A 20,914-nucleotide genomic window follows, 5' to 3' on the forward strand; every position below is an offset into this window, starting at 1 on the left:
AGGGGAGATCACAGCAGCTTCCAGATGAAATACACCCACAGAGGGAGAGATGTGCAGCCTGACAGGGTAAGCTCTCAAATGGAGTGTCAGCCATTACATGGAAATGTGGATTTGAGATCTATCAGTTTGGACATCTCCAGACAATTTATACCCATGACCAAGTAATACTGGCTGCTGCTCAGTATCTGATCAGCTGAAGAAATCTTTACAAGCAAGTGAATGATGGCACTGCAGGATAGAGATGGTGTAGAACTGAATGTGCTGGGGAGGCAGCCCCATGTATCTTGGCTCTCCCACTGTCTTCATTTAAGAGTACAAAATCATCAATCAAAACTGATCCTATGGAAGTTACCTCTAAAGGAGAATCAGGGAGCTCAACTCCTATGTTACCTGCAAACTCATTTAACAATACATATTTCTTAACCAAAACCACTTGCTCACAGGGGAACATTTCCAAAATTTTCAGCACTGGGCCCAAACAGCTTCTTCAGGAACTAGCAACAAGAATGTTTTCAGTTCAGTGGGAGTACATCTCATCCAAAATTGTGCCTTTTGGACAATCCCACCGAGATTATTTTTTGTCAAATTTTCTCCTTAGTTTTTAAAAAGTCACATCCTTCAAACACAGAAAATACTGATCTAATTTCTTCACTTACACACAGAAATATTTCAATAGAAAGTGCAATCCACCACCATTCTAATCTTGTGTGTGTCCTCTTTTATTTAAAAAAAGGTGGCTTCAATATTCTTTTGGTAAAAAACAGTTGTTCTGTTGGGTGATCTGTGTGAGGATGAAGTTACAAATCACTGCTTGTCACAAAATCAGGCCATGCAAAATTTCATTTGGAAAATGTGCCATATAGAGTTGGATACTGCACGTGAGATTTAGAAACACAAATGAAACAAAAGAAGAATTCCCAAACAGAAGAGGTTATAGAATTGGATAGCCAAAATACATCCTGTTTGAAAGCCAGCCAGACTGTTTGGATTAAGTTGGCATGTTTTAAGACATGCAGTCTTGATGGATCATGCTCTCCAAGCCAGATCTCTTTACAGCTATGGTCTGAACACTTTGTAACAGCTGGATTTGTCAGGCTTTTGAAAAGTTACTACTCAGGCCACAGACTGAGTGGGCTTGTTTGGAGGTCCATGTTATAAGGTGCTAACATTAGAAATGTCCATGCTTCAGGTCAGCTATCTCTTGAAACCCTTTATTACCCTTCCCTTGGAATATGGAAGTTGAAAGCAAGGCAGCCTTGTTGCAGAGAGAGAAATAAAGACAACTGCAAAACTGTGTTGTTTTTATTTTAAACATGCAAAATACAGTTCATGCATCTGCCATTTTGAAAAATCTCTCAGTTCATAGCAGATTAAACCAAAGACATTTTGGCTATCGACTCTCAATAAATATTTCAAAATGCTTTACAGTGTAAATATAAGAAATTTAGCAAAATTTCAACAAACCTGTATAAAAACCAGATACAGATAACTTTTTATTTCAAGGCAACATGCTGTAATGTAAAGAGTTCACTTTTTTTTTCTGGATTTTTTTTCTCATAAAAAGGTTTCAACAATACAACCGTTTAACAGATTTAAGCCTTTAGGCTACACATGCAAAAAAAAAAAGGTATTTTAGTTAAAAATCACCAAAACGTGCTATGTTTTTGTTTCATTTTTTTAAATACAGTAGTTGTAGACAGTAGCATTTTTCTTTTTTAATTTTGTAAAAGAGTGCAGGCAGGTTCATGGAGCTAGTGTCCTGGAAGACTCGTACTCTGACATACATTTTGGTTTTATCCCTTTGCCATTGTAATAGTCCACGACTTGGTTTGGAACTTCAGCCAAAACGCTTTTTGCTAGAGCAGCTGGGGATGCCTGCAGGAAATGGTAGAAAACACAAGCATTAACCTGGTCCTCTGCTTGAAGTGCCATGGGTTTTAGAGGCATTGGTGCCATGAGATCAAGGGAGGAAGTATGGTACAGAAATGGAAGGCAAAAAAGACTTAAAGTGAATCATACGATTGCTGGAAACTCATTTTATAAGCCAGTTTGGGTATGGAGCTGTAGCTGCCTCAAAGTACACTAAAGCCAAAATTTCTCTGTGTGACTTCAGGCCCATTTGGACTATTTTAAGTTCAGGGTAACTGAACTTCCCTGCACTCTGGGAGAGCCCCATATCACAATAAAAAGCTGCAAAGACTTCATTCATCAGTGTTCAGCAAGGAACCCCGCAGAGCTCCAAGCTGAACATGAATGGACAACACTGAGAAAGGGAGGCCTTCATCACCATTCTGTTCCTCAGAATCTGGCATGGTGTTTTAATGGATGGGAAAATTTTAATTCAATCAAAAATACTTTGTGTTTATTGGAGCTAAACCTTGGTTACAAGAAATCTTCAATCCTGGGCTTGGTGGAGGCTTTAGAGCTCTTCCTGCAATGTAAAACTGGCAGGTATCCACCAGACTAAGAACTGCTGACCCTGAAAGGTAGGGACAGATACAGAGATGGCCACTTGCTTTCACTCCAGGCAGGGAGGAGGGCTCCCCATCAGTGCAGTGAGGAACCCTGCCCTCCATCAGCCACACAGTCGCTGCCTCATGTCCTGAAATGCTTCATTTTGAGCAGAGGGGCCCGTGGATGGTTTGTGGGCAACCATTACCTGTGTGTGTCGCATGGACATTCCTCAGCGCCCGAAGTCAGCAGTGACAAAGTTGGACTCATTCTCCCATGCACCCTCTTGCCCCATGTTTTGGATTTTCTTGTTTCTAAGTGTTTGGGTAGAGCTGGTTCCAAGTCCTTAGGAGCCAGCCTTCTTGTTTCCTTTGAGCCCACCACAAAATGCAGTAAAAATGCAAACACTTAAATGTCATTTTGAGAGCTTTAAATTGAAGTATTTATCTCCAGAGGGTGCAGACTGCACCTCAGACGATGCATGGGAACTCAACCAGTGGCTGGATCACATTTCTTCTGCACACCAAGTTCTTTTCCCCAAATTAATGAACACTTTCCTCCTCACTCTCTCTAGTGTTATCAGCCAAGTTGCAAAACTACCACATCACAAGCAGTTGCATTGACTATTTTTTGGCCTACTCTGTTTCATGGGGTGGCATCCTTATCCTTACAGAGTCTTAAAATTTGGCTTACACAGAATGTAAATGGTAATCTATTTGTAGGCACATGAATCCCAGGGTAAAGAAAACTCCAGACTATTAGAAATTCCAGAATCAAATATTATAATACTAAGATAATGCTGGCAAAACCAGAAACAGCTGGGGTTTTTCTTCCCTGTATTGTTGTATTTTGACTCACATATGAGATTAGTAACAAATAAGATTAACTGCTGTGACATTTATATCAAAATATTTGTGCAGCCAAAAAAGCCTGGAACATTACTGCATGAACAAACTGGCAAAGGATAGAGCATACTTTATGTGTCAGTGCAGCAAATGTTTTAAGGTGTTACACAGTAAGAGAACCCATTCACTTTAATCCTGAAAAGGGAAATGCATGGTTTTTCAGAGCTGCCCTATTCTTGCCTGAACCTGTTTTATAGAATAATGAAATTATTTGGGTTTGAAGGCCCTAAAGTTCATCTAGTTCCAACTAAAATAATCAGAAACTATCCCTTGGAATCACACAAATGGCTGATTTCTACAATGCTATTGAAAATTACTGTTTTTTTAAATCTCCTTCCCAGTGTGTCAAAGCTGTACATACCTTAGCCTGCCTCTGTGCTATTTTACCAAAAATACAACCCTACACAGAGGTAAAAACAGGGAGTAGGGGAAGAGTGCTGAGCCAGTGCTGCACACACAAGCTGTAGCAATCTGGAAACTTCACTCTGCTCTGTGTCTAAAAATGCTGGGCAAGAGCATTGCCATCAGCTTCTCTGGATCTGTGTAGTTCACATGTTCTGAACTTTGGGCCAACAGCACTCACTGCTGTGCATCATCCTCCACATCCATTCCTCCTGAAGGTAGGAAGGGTCAGCCCTTCACAATAGGCTCTGTCAGGGCTCAGATGCACAGTTGAATCACTCACACTTCAGGAGCTCTCAACTGAAAAGCCTTTAATTGAGGTTTAGGCAAAAACATGTACTGTGCCCACAGGCTCACAAGCAATATGTCCCCACACAGGATTGCCCTGGAGTAGTTGGCTTGACCCATACTTCAGTCTGAGCATGGGCACCTGTTGTTTTAGAGTTTCATCATGCCAGTGATGTCTTTTGGTCCTGGGGCTCTTTCTAGCAGGGAACATCCCAAAAACAAGCTTGGGATTGGTTTCCTCTCCAATGATTTGGACTACCTGTACGTTACATACTTTTTTTGGTGGTAAAGCACTTTCATTTGTGGATCAGATGGTGCAAAACAGCGTTTTCATCAGTGAGAATTACACTCAGTAACTTCTAAGCTAAAACACAGACCCGGTTCATCAGTGTTGTGAAAAGATTGCCTTTGCTGGGTCTTTACCACAGATGGGATATTAAATTAATGTTTTACTGTAACATTTTCTCCACTGCTTTAAGAGCATTCTAGCAATAAGCAGCTCAGATGAATAGTTATTAAGTGATAGCTGACACACAACAGTCAGATCAGTCAGCAGCAGGAAAATAATCCCCTGTGAGTCCATAATTGGTGTGTATTACAAATGACTGTTGGTTCAGTTCTATAGCTTCACAATGCTTAACCTTTAACTACAATGCATAGTGCAAAACATTGCTCCTTGCAGTGATTATGAGCTGTGCTTTCCACACTCCTTTGTGATGTATGTTATTAACACACAGCCGTTAACCTTTGTGATTAAATACAATGCAGAATGGAATACAATCTACCTGTGGCATCAGATTTGTGCCCAGTAAATATACCATAAATCCCAAAGGCAGAAAATTTCATTTCTTAAAATATGACTGTGAATGCATTGAGGCAGGTGATTCTCTTCAACTGCATTTCAGTGATGTATCATTGCTGTTTTACAGTTTCAGGTGAAGGACACTCACATTACTGGGGTGTCCTTTGGTGGTGATAACAGAAAGAAAAAAGTCACTTGGATTCAGGGAAAATATGTTTCCTTTGTTTGTTATGTTCCTCTTTAGCAAATGGCATATGTCACCCACTCTACAATGGGACATGTTAATGGTTACCTTGATTTTATCAAGCTTCTACAACTACAGGATTTGCCAAGAGTCACTACTGTTGCCGTTATTATTTTGATGACTTCAAAGATACTCCTTAAAGAGAGAGAGAAAGAGCATAGATGTTTTACTGAAGTACTTCTGCTGCACTGTATCTTGTAGGAGATGAAACCTCTATAATAGAGGCTGCTGTCTGCACTGAGTCTTAATCCAGTAAAACATTGATGTGGGTATAAGATTTTAGGTATGTGAATAAGTAATTGAAATGTGTTAAATTCCTGTGTTAGTGCTGTGCAAGCTCAGAATCTTCTCTGAAGTCAAACTTATAAAATAAAAGGGATTTTTTCTGTAGGTTATTTTTTACAATTTCCTTCTCCCCCCTTCGATTTTTCTCAAAGGGGAAGGTTTTGCACAGGTTATTTTTGATCTCTTTGGATAGATATGAGATTTTGAGTTCCAAGCTGACCTGAGAATAGAAGTAATGAAAAAAAAATATTGTTTGGGTTGACCCCAAGGGAATTATGGTTTGCTTTTCCAGCAAAACAAAAAAATAAATGCTCATGCATAACATTTTCTTCTCTCCTTCTGTCACTAACAGATATAATATGGATTTAGGAATAAGTAAATAAATGCTTGATTTATCAGAAAAACCTATAAACCTTACACAATTTGATTTTTAATCTTTCTAAAAAGATATTTCAACTTTCAACACAATTCTTGTGTTCAGACAGAACTGATCTGACAAAAATCTCCCAAATGTGTTAAATCTGCATTTCCTCTGTGGGAAAAAATAAATTTGAATCAAAACATCACACTCATTTCTCCTATGAAAAATTATTTCACTGGCTGATGTAAGTCTTTTGTTAGTGCTAAATAAGGAAGGAAGATGTGAATGTCACTTTGTTGAAAGAGAGAGATTATTTGGGATATGACAATAAAGAAATTCAACTAGAAGTGACTATTTTTATGAACACTCATCCATTACACTGACATTTGTTGAAAAGCTGAAACATCACAATAAACAGACTAAATATCAGGTTGCATAAGATATATTAACTTTTCTGATAGAGAAAATAGAAATCTATCTCTATACCTGTGTTATCTTTGTTACTGAAAGAGGGAGAAAAATATCACTATTTAAGAAGAAGAATACATAAAGATTGTTTTCCTCTCCCAATACCAAGAAAGTTAATCTAAATCAGCTAAAAAGAATATATGCTTGTCATTTGACCAGTGCTGGTAATAATAATGCCACAGATTCAGTCACAAGTTAACATCAGGGGCACAATATATTTAGAGCCCAGAACTGCAACTGTCAGCATTAATCTATTGAATCCAGGATGATTTTAGCTTCATTAAAAAAAAAAAAAAAAAAAAAAAAAAAAAAAAAAAGTGAAACTAAAATAACAAATGTAGCTGGCTTTGCCAATTCCTTGCAGAAACATGTTTTCACCTAATTAAAAGTAGCTCTCCCACTCGCCCATAAATAACTCAGCCCTGGACACTTTTCCAATGACTACAGTGCAGCACTACACACTTGTGATTATGTGCTGAAGGAATCACAAGCTCTGAGGTGGTTGTGCTCATACTTTGATTCAGCAGGTAGGTGGCTGTGTGCCCCTGTCAGCACAGAAATGTGTTTGTCTACAACTCAGAAGTCAATCTGCAGCTATGTGGCATGGTGGCACCAAACTAATACCATAAGGTAAGTTTTCCCTCCTGTGTGCATCCACGGCTTACATAAAGCTAGAAGGAAAATAAGGAACAAGTTTCTTTCTCTTGCTCCTCAGCAGAGTTTGTGAAAGTAAGAAGCGTGTGTGGATCTAAAGCAAATATTGCAAAATTGCATTTTGAAATGAGATAAAAAGAACCCTTGCAAAGAGAAAAATAAAGGTATTTTGGAAGTAGCAAACAGAAAAAAAGCTCATGTGGTGACAAAAATCCCAGAAAAACTAAAAGAGAAGCTAAATTTAAAACGAAATGTAAGCAGTGCGAACCCATATGCAGATCAAAGCCAGCCCAGAGTTGAGAACTTGGCTGTGACATATCCAAACTTAGGATCTCTAGTGTATGGGAGCAGATTGAAAAGAGCAATCTCATGAGGAGAATGAGTCAGTTGCACTGTGAGGTAAAGAAATTCTCAAATTGAATACTGAGGATATCCTTCCTAGACAGAGCAAAAAGACAGCCTTGAGAACCAAATCAATGTAACAGAAATGAGAGGAAAGAAGAATGATGGAAAAAGGGAAGGAAAGGGATGGGATCAGCATTTCAGGAGAACATAATGCATGTCTCCATATGGAGCAAAAGGGCTTGGAAAAACCCCTCTGGGTGTGGGAAAGCTCCTTCTGCTGGTGAATGCTGTGCCCACCCGGCTGCTGAAAAGTCTCTGGAACAGATGGCACAGTGTAGGGCAGGTGACTGAGAAGAAAAGTTCATGACCAAAGCTTTACTTTATATTTGGTAATTTAATGCTGGTTCTGTTCCTTTCTTTCCTACAGTGTCTTCTACACCACACTGGACTCAGCCAGGAACAGCTGCTGAGGCAGAGAGAAGCTCTCAGTAATGCCACTTTCTTGCCTTTGTTCTTGTACAGAATTTGGGAAAGGGTTTGGAGGTGACCAGGATGCCGTGGGTGGATTGCCCTGCATTTGAGAACTCAGGGACCAAACCTCAATAAAGAAAAAGCCTCCTGGGGAACACTGTGAGGACAAATTCAAAGCCATTTCATCTACCTGTGGAAATGAAGGAATGGAAAGCAGAATACAATAGTCTTAATAGAACAAAATGCAAAAGAGAATGGGAAACAGACACCATGAAAAATAAGGCAGGGAAAGTAACCACATTAAATCAGGGAGAAAGTGGAAGCAAGGACTGACACCACAAAAAGCACAGGGATTGTGCCTCATCTCTTCCTTCCTCACCCTCACCAGCTCACTAATGGAGCACGTTCTGATTCCTTTCTTTTTCCACTATTTCTGACACAATAATGCCCCAGACTTACTCAACATTTCACACATATGCAGAGTTAAGCCCAGCCTCACGAATCATTCACTATACCCACTCTCCCTTCGGTGGCAAGGATGAAAAACCAGCTTACATGTTTGAAGTTCCTGAATGGCACAAACTGGACAATGTCTCGAAGCACAGGCTCGCCCTTGGGGGACCTCAGGATGCCATCATCTCCATCCAGCATCTGCATGTCACTGAAATCAGCGTTGCCCACGCCGACGATGATGACGGACATGGGCAGGTGGGAGGCGTGGACGATGGCCTCTCTGGTGTCAGCCATGTCCGTGATGACGCCGTCCGTCAGGATCAGCAGGATGAAGTATTGCTGAAGGTGTTGGACAAGTGAAAAATTATGGTATTGGTTAATAATCCTAAACTGCTTAATCTTTTAAGTTAAAAACTATAAAGTTATTTCTGGTAACTCACTCATGGACCTTTTTAGAGAGAAAATAACCTTTATATTGACTACACAGAATTTTCCATTCCAAACTCCTCAGCTACTAATTTCTTCTCTGCAGAGTAAAGGGGTCCCTGAGGAGAGCAAGGCAGGAATATATCCCTCTTCATACTCTTCATACAGAGCCCCAAAGAGAGGTTTTCTCATTCTCTAGTGCACAGCAAGTAATTTGGTAAGCTTGTAATTTCTCTCCCAAATCTCCAAAGCCCGCTGAACTGGGAGCATGAGCTATGACATGGTAATGGGAAAGAATGGCCCTTACTTGGATCCTTTATTAATTGTTGGGCAGCTGGAGTAATTTATAAGAAATTTATAGTGCATTAATAGAAAAAATGAACAAATCATAGGATTTGGTCACTCTGCGTGAGCAATACCAACACACTAAACATTAATGATATTTATGTGTGTACAGTGGTATAAACTCAGAGTGTTCCAATCATCTTGTCCTGCCACAAATAAATCAAAACATGCAGGGAGAAAACTTCATCTTGAACATTTATACTGTAAATTGTTTTTCAGATAGAAAGATCATATTAGATCAGAAGCAGCACTGGGAATAGAGTGAGCCACCTCAGGATTAAGGTGGGTATGGAAATTCAAACATAGCAATTTCCCATTTTAGGACTGGGACCCTAAATACTATCAAGGTTCTGGAAACAACAGTGGAATCACAGAATCATAGAATGGTTTGGATTGGAAAGGACCTTAAAGATCATTTAGGCCAAACAGATGATGAAGCAGGGACACGTTCCACTAGACCAGGTTGCTCAGAGCTCCATCCAACCTGTCCTTGAACACTTCCAGGGATGGGGTAACCTTAGCTTTTCCAGGCAACCTGTCCCAGTGTCTCACCACTCTCACAGTAAAGAGTGGTTTTCTAATATCTAATCTAAAGTCATCCTCTTTTAGTTTGAAGCCATTACCCTTTGTTCTGTCACTACATGCCTTTGTAAATATCAGTCACAAGCCAGACTCAAGAACAGAAATATTTGGCAACTGCTGCCCTAATAGGACTTTAAAAAGGCCCTGCACATGGAGAAAGCTTAGAGTAAGCTCTAGGCCAGGTGATCATGCACATGCCAGTGTACAGTTCTAATCTGTCCTGTACTTAGCACTTTTTGTGCTGCAGTACACAATATCTCTCTTACATCCTTTACTCCTTTTCAGCACTGCTCTTGTAAATGGCTCAGACCTACTCGCTCACATATTCTCTCCATTTCTCTTGTTCTCCCTTTCTCCCATTCTGTCTTCAAGGCAGGATCAAAATAAACTTAAAGCATCTCAAGGGTGTACATTTAAAACGTGATCTATATGTAAGTGTTTTAGCCCAAAAAATCTGTCCTGGGGTTTTTATCAGGTGCCGGCTAACAGATTTGTCTTCCAATTTCTAAAAGGCACAAATCACTTCATCAGTAATAACAAGCTGAAAATTGTATCCTTACTATTTTCAAATTAATAGTTGGAAAAGTTCCCTAGGTGAACAGAAAAATTTTAGTACAGCCTGTGCAGGAGACGCAAAATTGGATAGTCTGAATTGGGAATCATTTGAACTCATCTCGTGGTACAACCAAGACTTTTAGGGCTTCAAAGCTCAATTTTTGTAACCTTAGCAGTGCCATTTCTATTTCCACAGTGAAGAACTGGGTGTGCTACAATGAAACAGCACTAAAAGCAGGAAATAGATCAGTGGGGAAAGACTTTAAAGCTGGAACAACCAAAGCTAGAAAGACTGGATACACTGTTCCAGCTGACACAGGTTTACGCTGCCTTCTTTGAAGGCAGTTAATAAAAACTGTGAAGGCATAATCTGCATTACAAGGCCTTGATGGCCTACAAGAGATCCATCATAAAACAAGAAAAAAAGGCAAACACAGGGTTTTTTTTCCCTTACTGAGGCCTCCTTGGTGTTGGTCTCCTCTGATGCAGATTTTGCCACTTTCTGGATGATGGGAGCAATGTTTGTTGGTCCGTACAGCTGCAGCTTGGGAAGGCAACTCTGATAAGCTTCCACAACACCTTGTATTCCTGGCATGAAAAACCAAAAAAAAAAGAAAAAGAAATATGGAGCACATTGCCTATATCAGGCTTGTTCAAAATGTAAATAAAAAGTGGGTTTTTAATGAAGAAATTTAAATACTACATTATAAGCAGGGACTGGAATCTTAAGATAATTTCCAGGAATCTGTCTCTAGCTGTCTTAAATCTACTTTTTAATATATAATTATTATACCATGCTTCCCCTTCCCAGCAGCTTTTAATGTCTTTTTTTCAGGTATGAGCTTGCAATGCCATAGCTTCCGTTCTTCTTGGTTTAAGATATGATAGCTTCCTGATCAACATCTAAGATTCACGATGAAAATTTAAGCACACATTAAGAAACACATCAATAATTCTTTCTCCTCTTTAGATAATTTTTTTTGTTTATCATAGCTGTTGCCAACAGATTTGTCCTTTGTACTTGTGCCCTAAAGCTGTTAAGGAATTAAAAACATCTTTTCACTCTCCTGTGCTAAGAAAATAATTTCTCAGGGTTAATTTGCATAATCACTCATAGATTGAATTTGACTATGACCAAAAGCTGTGAAACCTTGGAAGAAACAGCAGGATGCTTTGCAGCCTACAGAAAAATGAGCTTCAGCTGAGAAATTTTGATGGAGAACTAGCTATTTTTGGCTTTTTCATTTCAGGATATATAGTCAGACCAGAGAGCAAAGACTTCTTTGCTGACACACTTGACAGATCACAGAATGGAAATTGGTATTTTCAATCATTGAGAAGAAGGATTTCTTGAAGTGATGCACATTAGCCTCCCCATTCAGAACTCCCAGCTTACCAGCCCTAAAGGATTAGAGGTCTAATGTTGGAAAGAAAGCGATAGACTGAAAAGCTTTGCAAAGGATGCTGAAGAATGAAATGGCTTTGGTGAGATCCTAAGCCACTTTCGGTTTGCACAGAGACTCTCTCACTCATGAGATTTTTTTTTACCCAACCATATTTACAGGATAGATGGGTGCAGACTTTTTGCTAAAAAATGACAAGGAGTTGTAATTGTTTTACAATGACACACATACACTCCTATGAAAAAGTGGTGAAGAACACAGTTTTCTCTTTTTAGATCCAGCTACAGATATATTTTTCCATTGCAGTGCCAAAAAAAAAAAGTTCCAAACAAAAGAACTTGCTCCAATTATAGTTGCATTGGTTGAAATGTAAAGTAGTGTTACAAAATGTCCCTTGGTAATTCCAGTGACTAAATTACATATTGCAAAACTGACCTTTTGGTAACTCCCAATTCTAAACTTGCTAAGGATTTCATTACATATACATAATGATGTTGCATGAAGGCCTCATAAATCTTCCCTAAGATGATGACAAGATACACCCTACCTTTCTTCTTATGCAGTAAAATAATGTAAGATAAACCTTACTCCTTGCATTCCACAGAGATTGTATTGTTCATGTCACAAAGTTGCTCTCATCTTAGAAAGAGACACATTCTGGAAACATAATTTCTTTTTTGATTTCTCAGATTAATGCATTTTAGAGATATCTACTGTCTATCCAATCCCAACTCAACAGGATATGTGAATGGATTACTTTGTAGCTTGATGTTCTTGTACTCCTTTATCTTAGGCACATGTGCATTTTTTTTTTCACAATTCAACTCCTTACATTTTTATTTGGAATCCACTTTAAGCATCTCAAATGAAATACAGTGTGTGCATACATATATGGATTTAAGACAGATGTGTAGAAGCAGTCATTCAGACTAAAGGTTTTTCCCTACTTTCTTCTTCAGATAATAAACTAAGTATTAATTATAAAACTATAAAAATAACATACTATAAATATACTAAATATAAGAATATAAATACTAAAATTTTCAAGAATGGAAATGGTAACAGGTGAGGATATCCATAGGTTATGAATTCCAGTGCTCTTCATCTCAATATACAGTCCCTGTATGTAGAGAGATGCTTCACACTACCTTGTGCTAGGAAAAACTCTACTTCCACAGATAAAAGGATTTCATTACTCAATGGCAAAATAGACACATACTTTTTATATTGCATCCAACTGCTGTTTCTTTGTTTAAAACAAGATACTCTTAAGCAATTTTACTTTATTTTCTGGCAAGTATGCTAGATATTACAAGGTAAAATAGTGTAATCACTGAGCACTTTATCTCCTCACTCTTGCATCCTTTCTCCACATGACTTGCTGATGTTACTGTTCCCTGTGACACCTAATAACAGTGAGAGCATCTAGAAAACATCACAGAATAAACAAGCACCCATGACAGGCAGATGAGCAAGCTGAAGCAGATAATGAAACAACACATTTTCTGGTTTGTCTCCACTTCTTGCTTTCACCCAGGTGGATATTATTTAAAAAGGTATCCTTTAAGACAAACAAGTACTTTTAAAATCTTGCAGATACAGGTGCAAATGCTGCAAAATTTCTTCCCTGGCATTCTTTCATGTTGCAATGATATTTTTATGTTTTCTTAGGCCTAGAACTCCTTTCAGGCGATGGGCTAATTTATCAGATAACTGACTCTTATGCAAAGATACAAACAAAGTTTAAATTATTAAGTGACATAAGTCAAGCCTCATAGAGCAGCTCCTTCCTGGTTTTTCTATCCCCTTTCATTTCCATTGTTGCATTTAGTTTTGCACACAGATTGTGGTTTGGATAGTAAATCCTTGCCTACAGAGGGTTTGTCTGTCTAAACTCTGCTGCTGGCACCACCTAGATGTGGCAGCCATTTCAATCAATAAAAATCATTATATAACAATACCAGTGTGATAAAAGAATTAGCCTTGAACTCAAAAGAAGCAGCAAAGAGGGAGCAGGGGATAAAAATAAGTGTTCTTTGCATGGACTGCTAGAGCTTTTCTCTGTAGTTTGCAGAGGGTCACAAATATCCTGCAGTTAGATTGAGAAACAAAGCTCTATTTGAACACTAAACACATAATTATGTTATCACCTAATGCTGACCACGGTTAACTGTGTGTTTTAATGACACATTATTAAATATGATGGTCCAGATGAAATTCTGAGGTCTCTTTTGCTTCCCCACCCCATCCTCACACTGAAGTCTCAACATGAAGCTGGCTTACAGGCACTTCTAGATGCATACATGTAACTCCTGCTTCTTTTGACTCCTTAAAAGCAGTGTGAAAAGCTGTGTGAGCACACCAGGCAGCTGTAGGACTTATGCCCAATTGCATTTCAAGCACATGACCTGCAAAGACTGGGGCAGTCCAACAATTCAAGTGCAATAACAAAGCAGGAATGCCCACTGAACCAAAAACAGGTCTTGCATTTAAGATGTATGAACTCTGAATTCTTTTAATGTCTCTTTTCCTTGAATTGCTTGTCTTCTTTTCCTCACTTCATTTCTCTGCATCTTAGTTCTCATCCTGAACATTTGTGCTGCCCATGCCCAAAAGAAAGCCACTAATAAGCCTGAGAAGAGCTAAAAGGAGCAGCTAGAAAATTTGAACAGAAAGAGCATTTTGAAATACCCAGTTCAGTATTTGGATGGAAGCAGAAGGATAAGGGAGAATAACAACCTGTGAATTGTAGACAGCAATGATCACCCAAGCAAGATTCTTAATTGTTACTGGATTTAGAGGTCATTTTCCTGGTATTGTCTTTTACAAAATGTGTGAATTGTGGCAGGAGATTTTAAACTGCAGATCTCACTTGCAATACAAGACATAGAGCAACATATGCTACATAAATCTGGCCTCTGATTACCAAGGATTAATGACTGTTGGTAGAACACACCAATATCTTACACTGTAGCCTCCTGCTGCATTTACTCTCAGAAAAGGAGGTTTCTTTCAACCACAGTAGTCATCAACTGCTTCCCTGCCCTTGACTTGCAGCAGGCTACAGCTCTGGTCAAAGCGTTGGCTCTAAACTGAGGGAATTTTTGATCACAGAGGTTCATAGCTTGCTTTTTCATATCCTGTCCTTCTTAGCAGCACAACCTATGAAGTTGAGGTAGCTGAAGATTTTAAATTAGTCGAGTTTCAGAAATGCAAGTGATTCCAGGAAGTCCAAGTGCTGAATGTCCACCAACTTTTCAGGAAATTATAATATGGCACTTTCCAAGATTTCTAAAGTCAAGCTCAATGGTTTGGAGTCTGTCAGGTCTCCAGATCCTAGCTGCCCTCTTTAATAAAACCACTTTGAATAATACTCAGGTGATGCAATAAAAAATGCACATTTTTTTGCACGCAGCAAAACTATGGCAGTCTGTCCTACTGTGAGCATTACCTGCACATTCTGGGTTGTCTTCATTGAAATTGATTGCAAAGTCATGAGAGACCTGCAGATAAATGGAAAGAAAAGAAGACTGTTGTCAGAAAAATTATTCCAAGAAGACTTGTGGTTAAACACTCTTGACATTTTTTCTGTGCTAAACTGGAGACCTTTCAAGCTTTCAGCCATTAAGTGTGAAATACAGTCCCAGCTGGAGCTCCCTGCAGAACCAAAGCAGCAAAACTGGAATGAAACTTGTCAATAACAACAGCAACAAAACAAAACAAAACAAGGCACGTAGAAAACCCACCCAAATACATTAAAAAATCATGTAAACATGGTGTCAGGATTGGGCAATCAATGCTGGGCACAGAAGAGGAATCTATTGCTGAGGCCATTTAAATGGCAGCTCTCCCTTGCTCAGCATCTCAGACTGCAGGAGAGAGAATGCAGGTTGTGATACAGCAGTGACTGCAGAAAATCAGCTCACTTCTGCATCCCGACCTCACTGCGTGAACAGTTCCTCATCTAAGGCCAAGGAGCACTGGGAAAGTGATTATATGGAGAAATCAATGATCCACTGTGCAATAGTAGTGTAAAAAGTGTAAGGAGTTGAAGTTGGTTAAAATGTTCCGTCACTCTGGGGCATAATAAATAAATAAAAAAAAATCCTGAAGACTCTTTGGTTTTCCTTCCATGTGGTGAATATTCCAATCTCTCTCTCTCTCTCTCAATCTGTCTATCATTAAATCCTACAGAGCTGTTTTTTAAAAGAACTCACTGTGAATACAACAAAGAAGCTGATTTTCTAACAAAACGAAGTATTTTGTCTTTGGTCCCCTGGGAAAATATTACAAGACTTTGGTATGCTTAAATAATGCTAGGCACTGTAAGTCTCCTATTCCAGAATTCCTCTTTAAGTTTTATTCTTGCCTGCATTTTTCTTTTTCTTTTTCTTGATTCCCTTTAATCTCTTTGGGTCTGAAGCCCAGCCTCTTAATTCTGTTTGTCTTAATTTTTCTTGAATGAAAAAGCTCAGATTTTGTCCCACAATGCATAATGTGTGAATATACATATATGTTTATATACATATATTTTATATATATGTACATATATATTTGACTTGCAAAAAGTGGCTGGGAGTTTAGCAGGTAATTTGCATAATTTGAAGTTCAATTTAGATGTGTCATCCCAGATTTAAGAAGGCATTTATATAACTGCAATTATACACATTTAATGTTTTATAGATCTCTGTAGGATCTTCAAAAGTGCCAACAGTTTTAGTGATATGGAAAAAACCTCCTGTACAATGGAGCCAGATTATTTGCAGGAAGAGATTTATTTTTTGTATGTTGCTGTTCCATTTGCTAGTTTAGATGTCTCCATACAGCAGGGTATGGAAATTGGTCTATGACTAAGGGTCCCATAGATCAAATTTGTGACTGCAGAGAAGTTTCTGTGAAAGTGAAGTGGTGTAAGTTGGCTTATTACTGCCAAAGAGAGTTCTTCATGGAGAAATGGAATTTCCCCATCATATGCTAGTCTTGTTTACCACAATGATGCCTGCCATTATTAAGCAGTACTTCTACCATGATGAGAAAGAATTGAGGCAAAACTTCACTGAGAGTCTGCAGTTGCCTCCACCCAGCAGTCAGCATGCCTACACCAAGCATCAGTCTTAGAAAGGGTTTTACATGGTCCATCCAGTCTATCCTACTTGGCCATGGAAGATAATGCAGGAAGTCACTGTTTCTGTTCCTCACGGAGCAGCACAGAAGATCAGGGCTGCCAGATACACTTCAGAGGTGCTCAGAGCCCTTCTGCCTGGCTGCTCTGGGTGTCTCTCAGGGCACTTTGCCCAGCTGCTATCTGCCAGTCTCACAACCAGCTGCAGGCCTAAGGTAATTGCATCTGTCAAAACCTGTTATGGGAGTTTTCTCATTGATATTTTTTGTTATTCATTAGCCTTTCTCTTTCCTTTAGGGTTTCTGTATTTTGCATTAACTGTGTTAGAAAAGCAAAAAGGATGGCAATGCAGGTTTATCTATTGCAGACTGACTCTTCAAACACCGTGCCTCTTCAGTGATTTTATTTCTTTATTCCAAATGCATTTGAAATTATACCTAAAGGAAAATACAAATCTTTTTGAAAGCTATGAATACAGTATTTCAATCTCACATGCAAGCATGGTTTGGTTGCTTTTGTTGCCATACCTCTTTCAGAATCACATAATGCAAAGAATTTATCTGGTTCAGAGCTATGGGACACAGGCTATTATTTAACAGGCCAATAAGGAAAGCCCAAGTCTACTCAGTGTGCACAATGATGCATAAAATAATACTGTCTGAGCATCAGCTGCTATCCTCCTAAAGCAAATGGCCCTCATACATTGTCATTCTGATTCACAGAACAGTGTTAAAATGTACCCTGAAGGCAGCACAGGAAACACAATGAATGTGCAGAAGCATTGGCTTGTTTCCTATGCTCCTTGAGTAATATATCACAATTTAAACAAGATTTAAGTACAATGTGGAGGAGAGAAATTCTTTGAGCAGCTCAGTGATGGTTCACAAACAGGAAATCATCACTCAAGGCAAGGCAACAGCACATATGTTTTAAGCAGAGCTTCTCCAAATGCTCAGATCTCAGCCCCCTCTCTGTTAAGCAAAGCCAAGTGTGCTTCAACCTGCCCCTTTGCTGTCTTCCCTGTGGTGTCCAGAACTCAAGTGTCCAAACCAGCAGAGACTTCAGACTTATACCACCTACTGAAGGCCTTACTAAACTTGGGCTGCTACCTGATAGGACTCCATGTAAAGCTCATCCATGTCAAAAGGTGGTTTGGATCAGACATTCAATGCTTTTGCTTTCTAAACAGTGCAAGGTGATGAGTTTCCCTCCTTTTTTTTCTTTTTTCTTTTTCCCTTTTTTTTCTTTTTCTAATTAAACATGCAAGGGCTTTGTGGCTGAAGGGCAAACCATACTGATGACATAGAAACAAAAGCTGGTATACTCAATGGCATCTTTCTGATATTGAATGACACAGCCCTTGAGTGACACTCCCAGAACTGATAAACTAATGCCAAAAAGGAGGCAAAAGTTTGAACACTTAAGATGCTGAAAACTGAGAAATCCTCAGTGGAAACAAGAAGACACTGGGCTGCTCAGAAGCAGGCATGTTTATATAATTTACTAGGATGGTTTGTATTGTGGATTGATCTATCAGCCAGGAAATCCTGGAATGTGTCAAGTCACACAAATACAGAATGGCTGCCTTACATCAGTACCTGGCAGAGAATTTTGCCCAGAACTGCAGAGCACAGTCTGTGGTGGAAGTCAGCCTCACATCAAGGAATGTCCTCACAAAACCCTGAGTGTTTTGTGACTGGACTAAGATTTTGCAACCCTGGACTAAGTTTCAAATATGAAGCTGACCCTCTGCTCAGCCCTCCTCTCTTAACATTGCTCCATAAAATCAATCCATAAAAGGGAAGGAGACAGAAATGCTGGCGTGCAGAGGTGATTATATGGGATCAGCCTGGTGTTACTTGGGCTGCTGCACAGAACTGCACTCAAAGCCTGCAGCTAAAGTTCCCTTGCACTTGTATGAATCTTTTGCCTCTGCAGGGCTCCAGATACATTCTTTAGCAGATACCATCATGGATGTGGCATTATTAAACTACTACTAGGAACTCCCTACACCAGGAACACAATATTTCACAGGCAATTCCTTCAAGGTTTTTAACAAGCAAATTAACTAGTTCTATCATACATTATAATATAGATTACAGTGACAGCATTTCTGGCTGTTTCTGTAGGATATGACAATTAAATAAACAGTGCAGAAGAGTTTTGCTAAGACAAGTTATAGAAATGTTGTTTTTTACCACTGTAAAATGCTTCCTTCACTGTCTGTACATTTACAGTGACAAACACCTGTCAATGTTTTCCTTCAATGTGATGGCACCCATGAGACTCTTGGAAGAATTATAACAATATTTCCACATGCTTATGGCCACTTTTGTAGAAAAAATGACATTGATTTAACATAGCATAACATCCCTCATATTGGGATGCAGTGAAATTCATTCTCATAGCATGGCCCTTGCTGGAAATGTTTCTAATTTAGGCTGAAAGAAAAGGAGAATTTCCTAGTTGATGAGAATTTTTGAGATTTCTTAAAAAAATATTTTATGAATCCAGATAGAGACCTCAAATCACAAAAAAAAAAAAATCCTATTTTGGAATCTGAAAAATAATAAATCCCCCAACACTGATAAAGCAAATTGCTGGAAAGCTTTTGAACTATGCAAAGGCATTTTATTTAAGTTTCATTGAAATTTGTTATTGTAGTTTGGCCTACACATTTTTTAAACTCCTTTAACTGAATTTCTATTTTTTAAAATAAGAAGCTATGGTTTTTATTTTCAAATGATAAATATGGATGCCTGAATTCTGAAAATTAATAATCCTTTCCCCCCCCCTCTAAATTGTTGAATGCATTGAAATTAACCTTCATGTCCCAAACAGCTCCAGCTTTTCTCTGTGGTGATGGTACTAGGGCTATTTGACAAACAATGTGACAAATTCAGATTTCTAGGAATGCTTTCTTAATAATTTAAATAGAAATTGTAAAAAAATCCATGAACAATAGATGCATACAAGTGTAAATGCCAAAATGCACTATGTTGGACACTTATCTGTGAATGAATTGAATGCTACTAAGCTACTGTCATTCAGAAAACTAAATATGAAATGCCTGCATATTTTGCAAAAGCTTAAGACACTAATGAATTTCAAGCACTTTTGGTCAAAAGCTATTATTTTCAGAATGCTCATTAATCAAACAGCTTGGGAGCTGGAAAGCTTGTGTTTCTCACTAAGATACATTGTACATATTTCTGCTTGGCAAAGCTGGGCCACTTATTTCCCTTTATACTTCATTTTTGTACATGCTGCCCAAGTTTCCATGTCTAAATCCAACCTGCATGGATAAGGAGACTAATTCTGTTTTGTCCCTTGGTCTGCTACACATAATTTTTTTTTTGTCAGGTTTGCATATATTTTAGCCATCAATCTCCTCTCCTGAAAAGTGCAGGAATCATAAAGAACACAGCACTTCTCAAGTCCCTCAGCTGTCCAACAAACCAGGGCAGGTTGGGGCTGTAAAAATACTGCCCTGTGTTTGTAACTGCAGTGAGTTTGTCTCCAGCACACATTCACAGCAGAAGCAGGCAATGAAGCTTTCACTAAAAATACAGAAATAACCAGGACTCTCTCAAAGCAAACTGGAAGTTGTTTAGTATCTATTCAGGTGTCAGCTGCAGTTCTCCTTTAGGGAACAGGCCTTCATTAATGACAATCCACCTGTCATGGGGCTGACACAATTTGAACTTGCTTTTCATTTTAACAGTAAGTTTTGTGCTGCTGTGTGGTTTTTCATCTCCTTTGAGTCCTGCCTGCTAAGAAGTCAGTGTATGTGGTTTGCTTTCTTTCCTCCTCTTCACTGTGACCTTTCACAGCCATGTCTGAGTCCATATTATCTACCACCACTTCACTTTACATCAGACTTCTCAGATGCTTCCTTTCATTGCAAAAAAAAAAAACAAAAACAACCCAAAACCACCAAAACAAAAAAAAATTCTGGAAGTTTGTATGTGTCGTGGGTTGACAGCCTTTATCCCAATATCGTGTGTTGTGTCTGGCAGCTGTGCCTTTTCTCTCTTCCCCCCACCGGCCGTCTTGCTGCAGCGGGGCGGGGAAGAGAGGGGGGGAGTGTTTGACCAGGCCTTTTTGGCTTTTGGCTTTTGGCTGCTTGGCTTGGCTAGCCGCTTTGCTTGCTTGCTTTCTGCTTTTTGCGCTGTTTTTTTTCCTTTTCTTTTGTTCCCTCTTTCTTACCCTCCCCTGAAGATACTGGACCGGTTCCGGACCTGACCTGAGACGTCCAGGACACCTGGAGCTTGCAAGAGAAGCTTGAAGCCCTCACCATACACAGTCTGTTTCTTTCCTTTTCTTGTGTTGGGGAGTGTTCTTTTGTTACT

At 39.0% G+C, this 20,914-nt stretch overlaps 1 protein-coding gene across 2 annotated transcripts in view; it reads right to left on the reverse strand.

Annotated features, from left to right (window-relative positions):
• Window positions 1–1,274: 1,274 nt before the first annotated feature.
• The window catches only part of CPNE4 (copine 4), a 236,056-nt gene continuing 216,416 nt past the window's right edge, over window positions 1,275–20,914 (reverse strand). For both annotated transcript variants that reach the window (XM_063155822.1, XM_063155816.1), the window contains 4 exons: window positions 14,892–14,943; window positions 10,492–10,625; window positions 8,232–8,468; window positions 1,275–1,875 (listed from right to left, as the gene is read on the reverse strand). In XM_063155822.1, coding sequence (XP_063011892.1) covers window positions 1,744–1,875; window positions 8,232–8,468; window positions 10,492–10,625; window positions 14,892–14,943 — 555 coding nt within the window. In that variant the 3' untranslated portion in view covers window positions 1,275–1,743. The remainder of the gene's footprint in view (window positions 1,876–8,231; window positions 8,469–10,491; window positions 10,626–14,891; window positions 14,944–20,914) is intronic.

The sequence above is a fragment of the Melospiza melodia genome, chromosome 1, assembly GCF_035770615.1.
Source record: "Melospiza melodia melodia isolate bMelMel2 chromosome 1, bMelMel2.pri, whole genome shotgun sequence".
Classification (NCBI taxonomy): Eukaryota; Metazoa; Chordata; class Aves; order Passeriformes; family Passerellidae; genus Melospiza; species Melospiza melodia.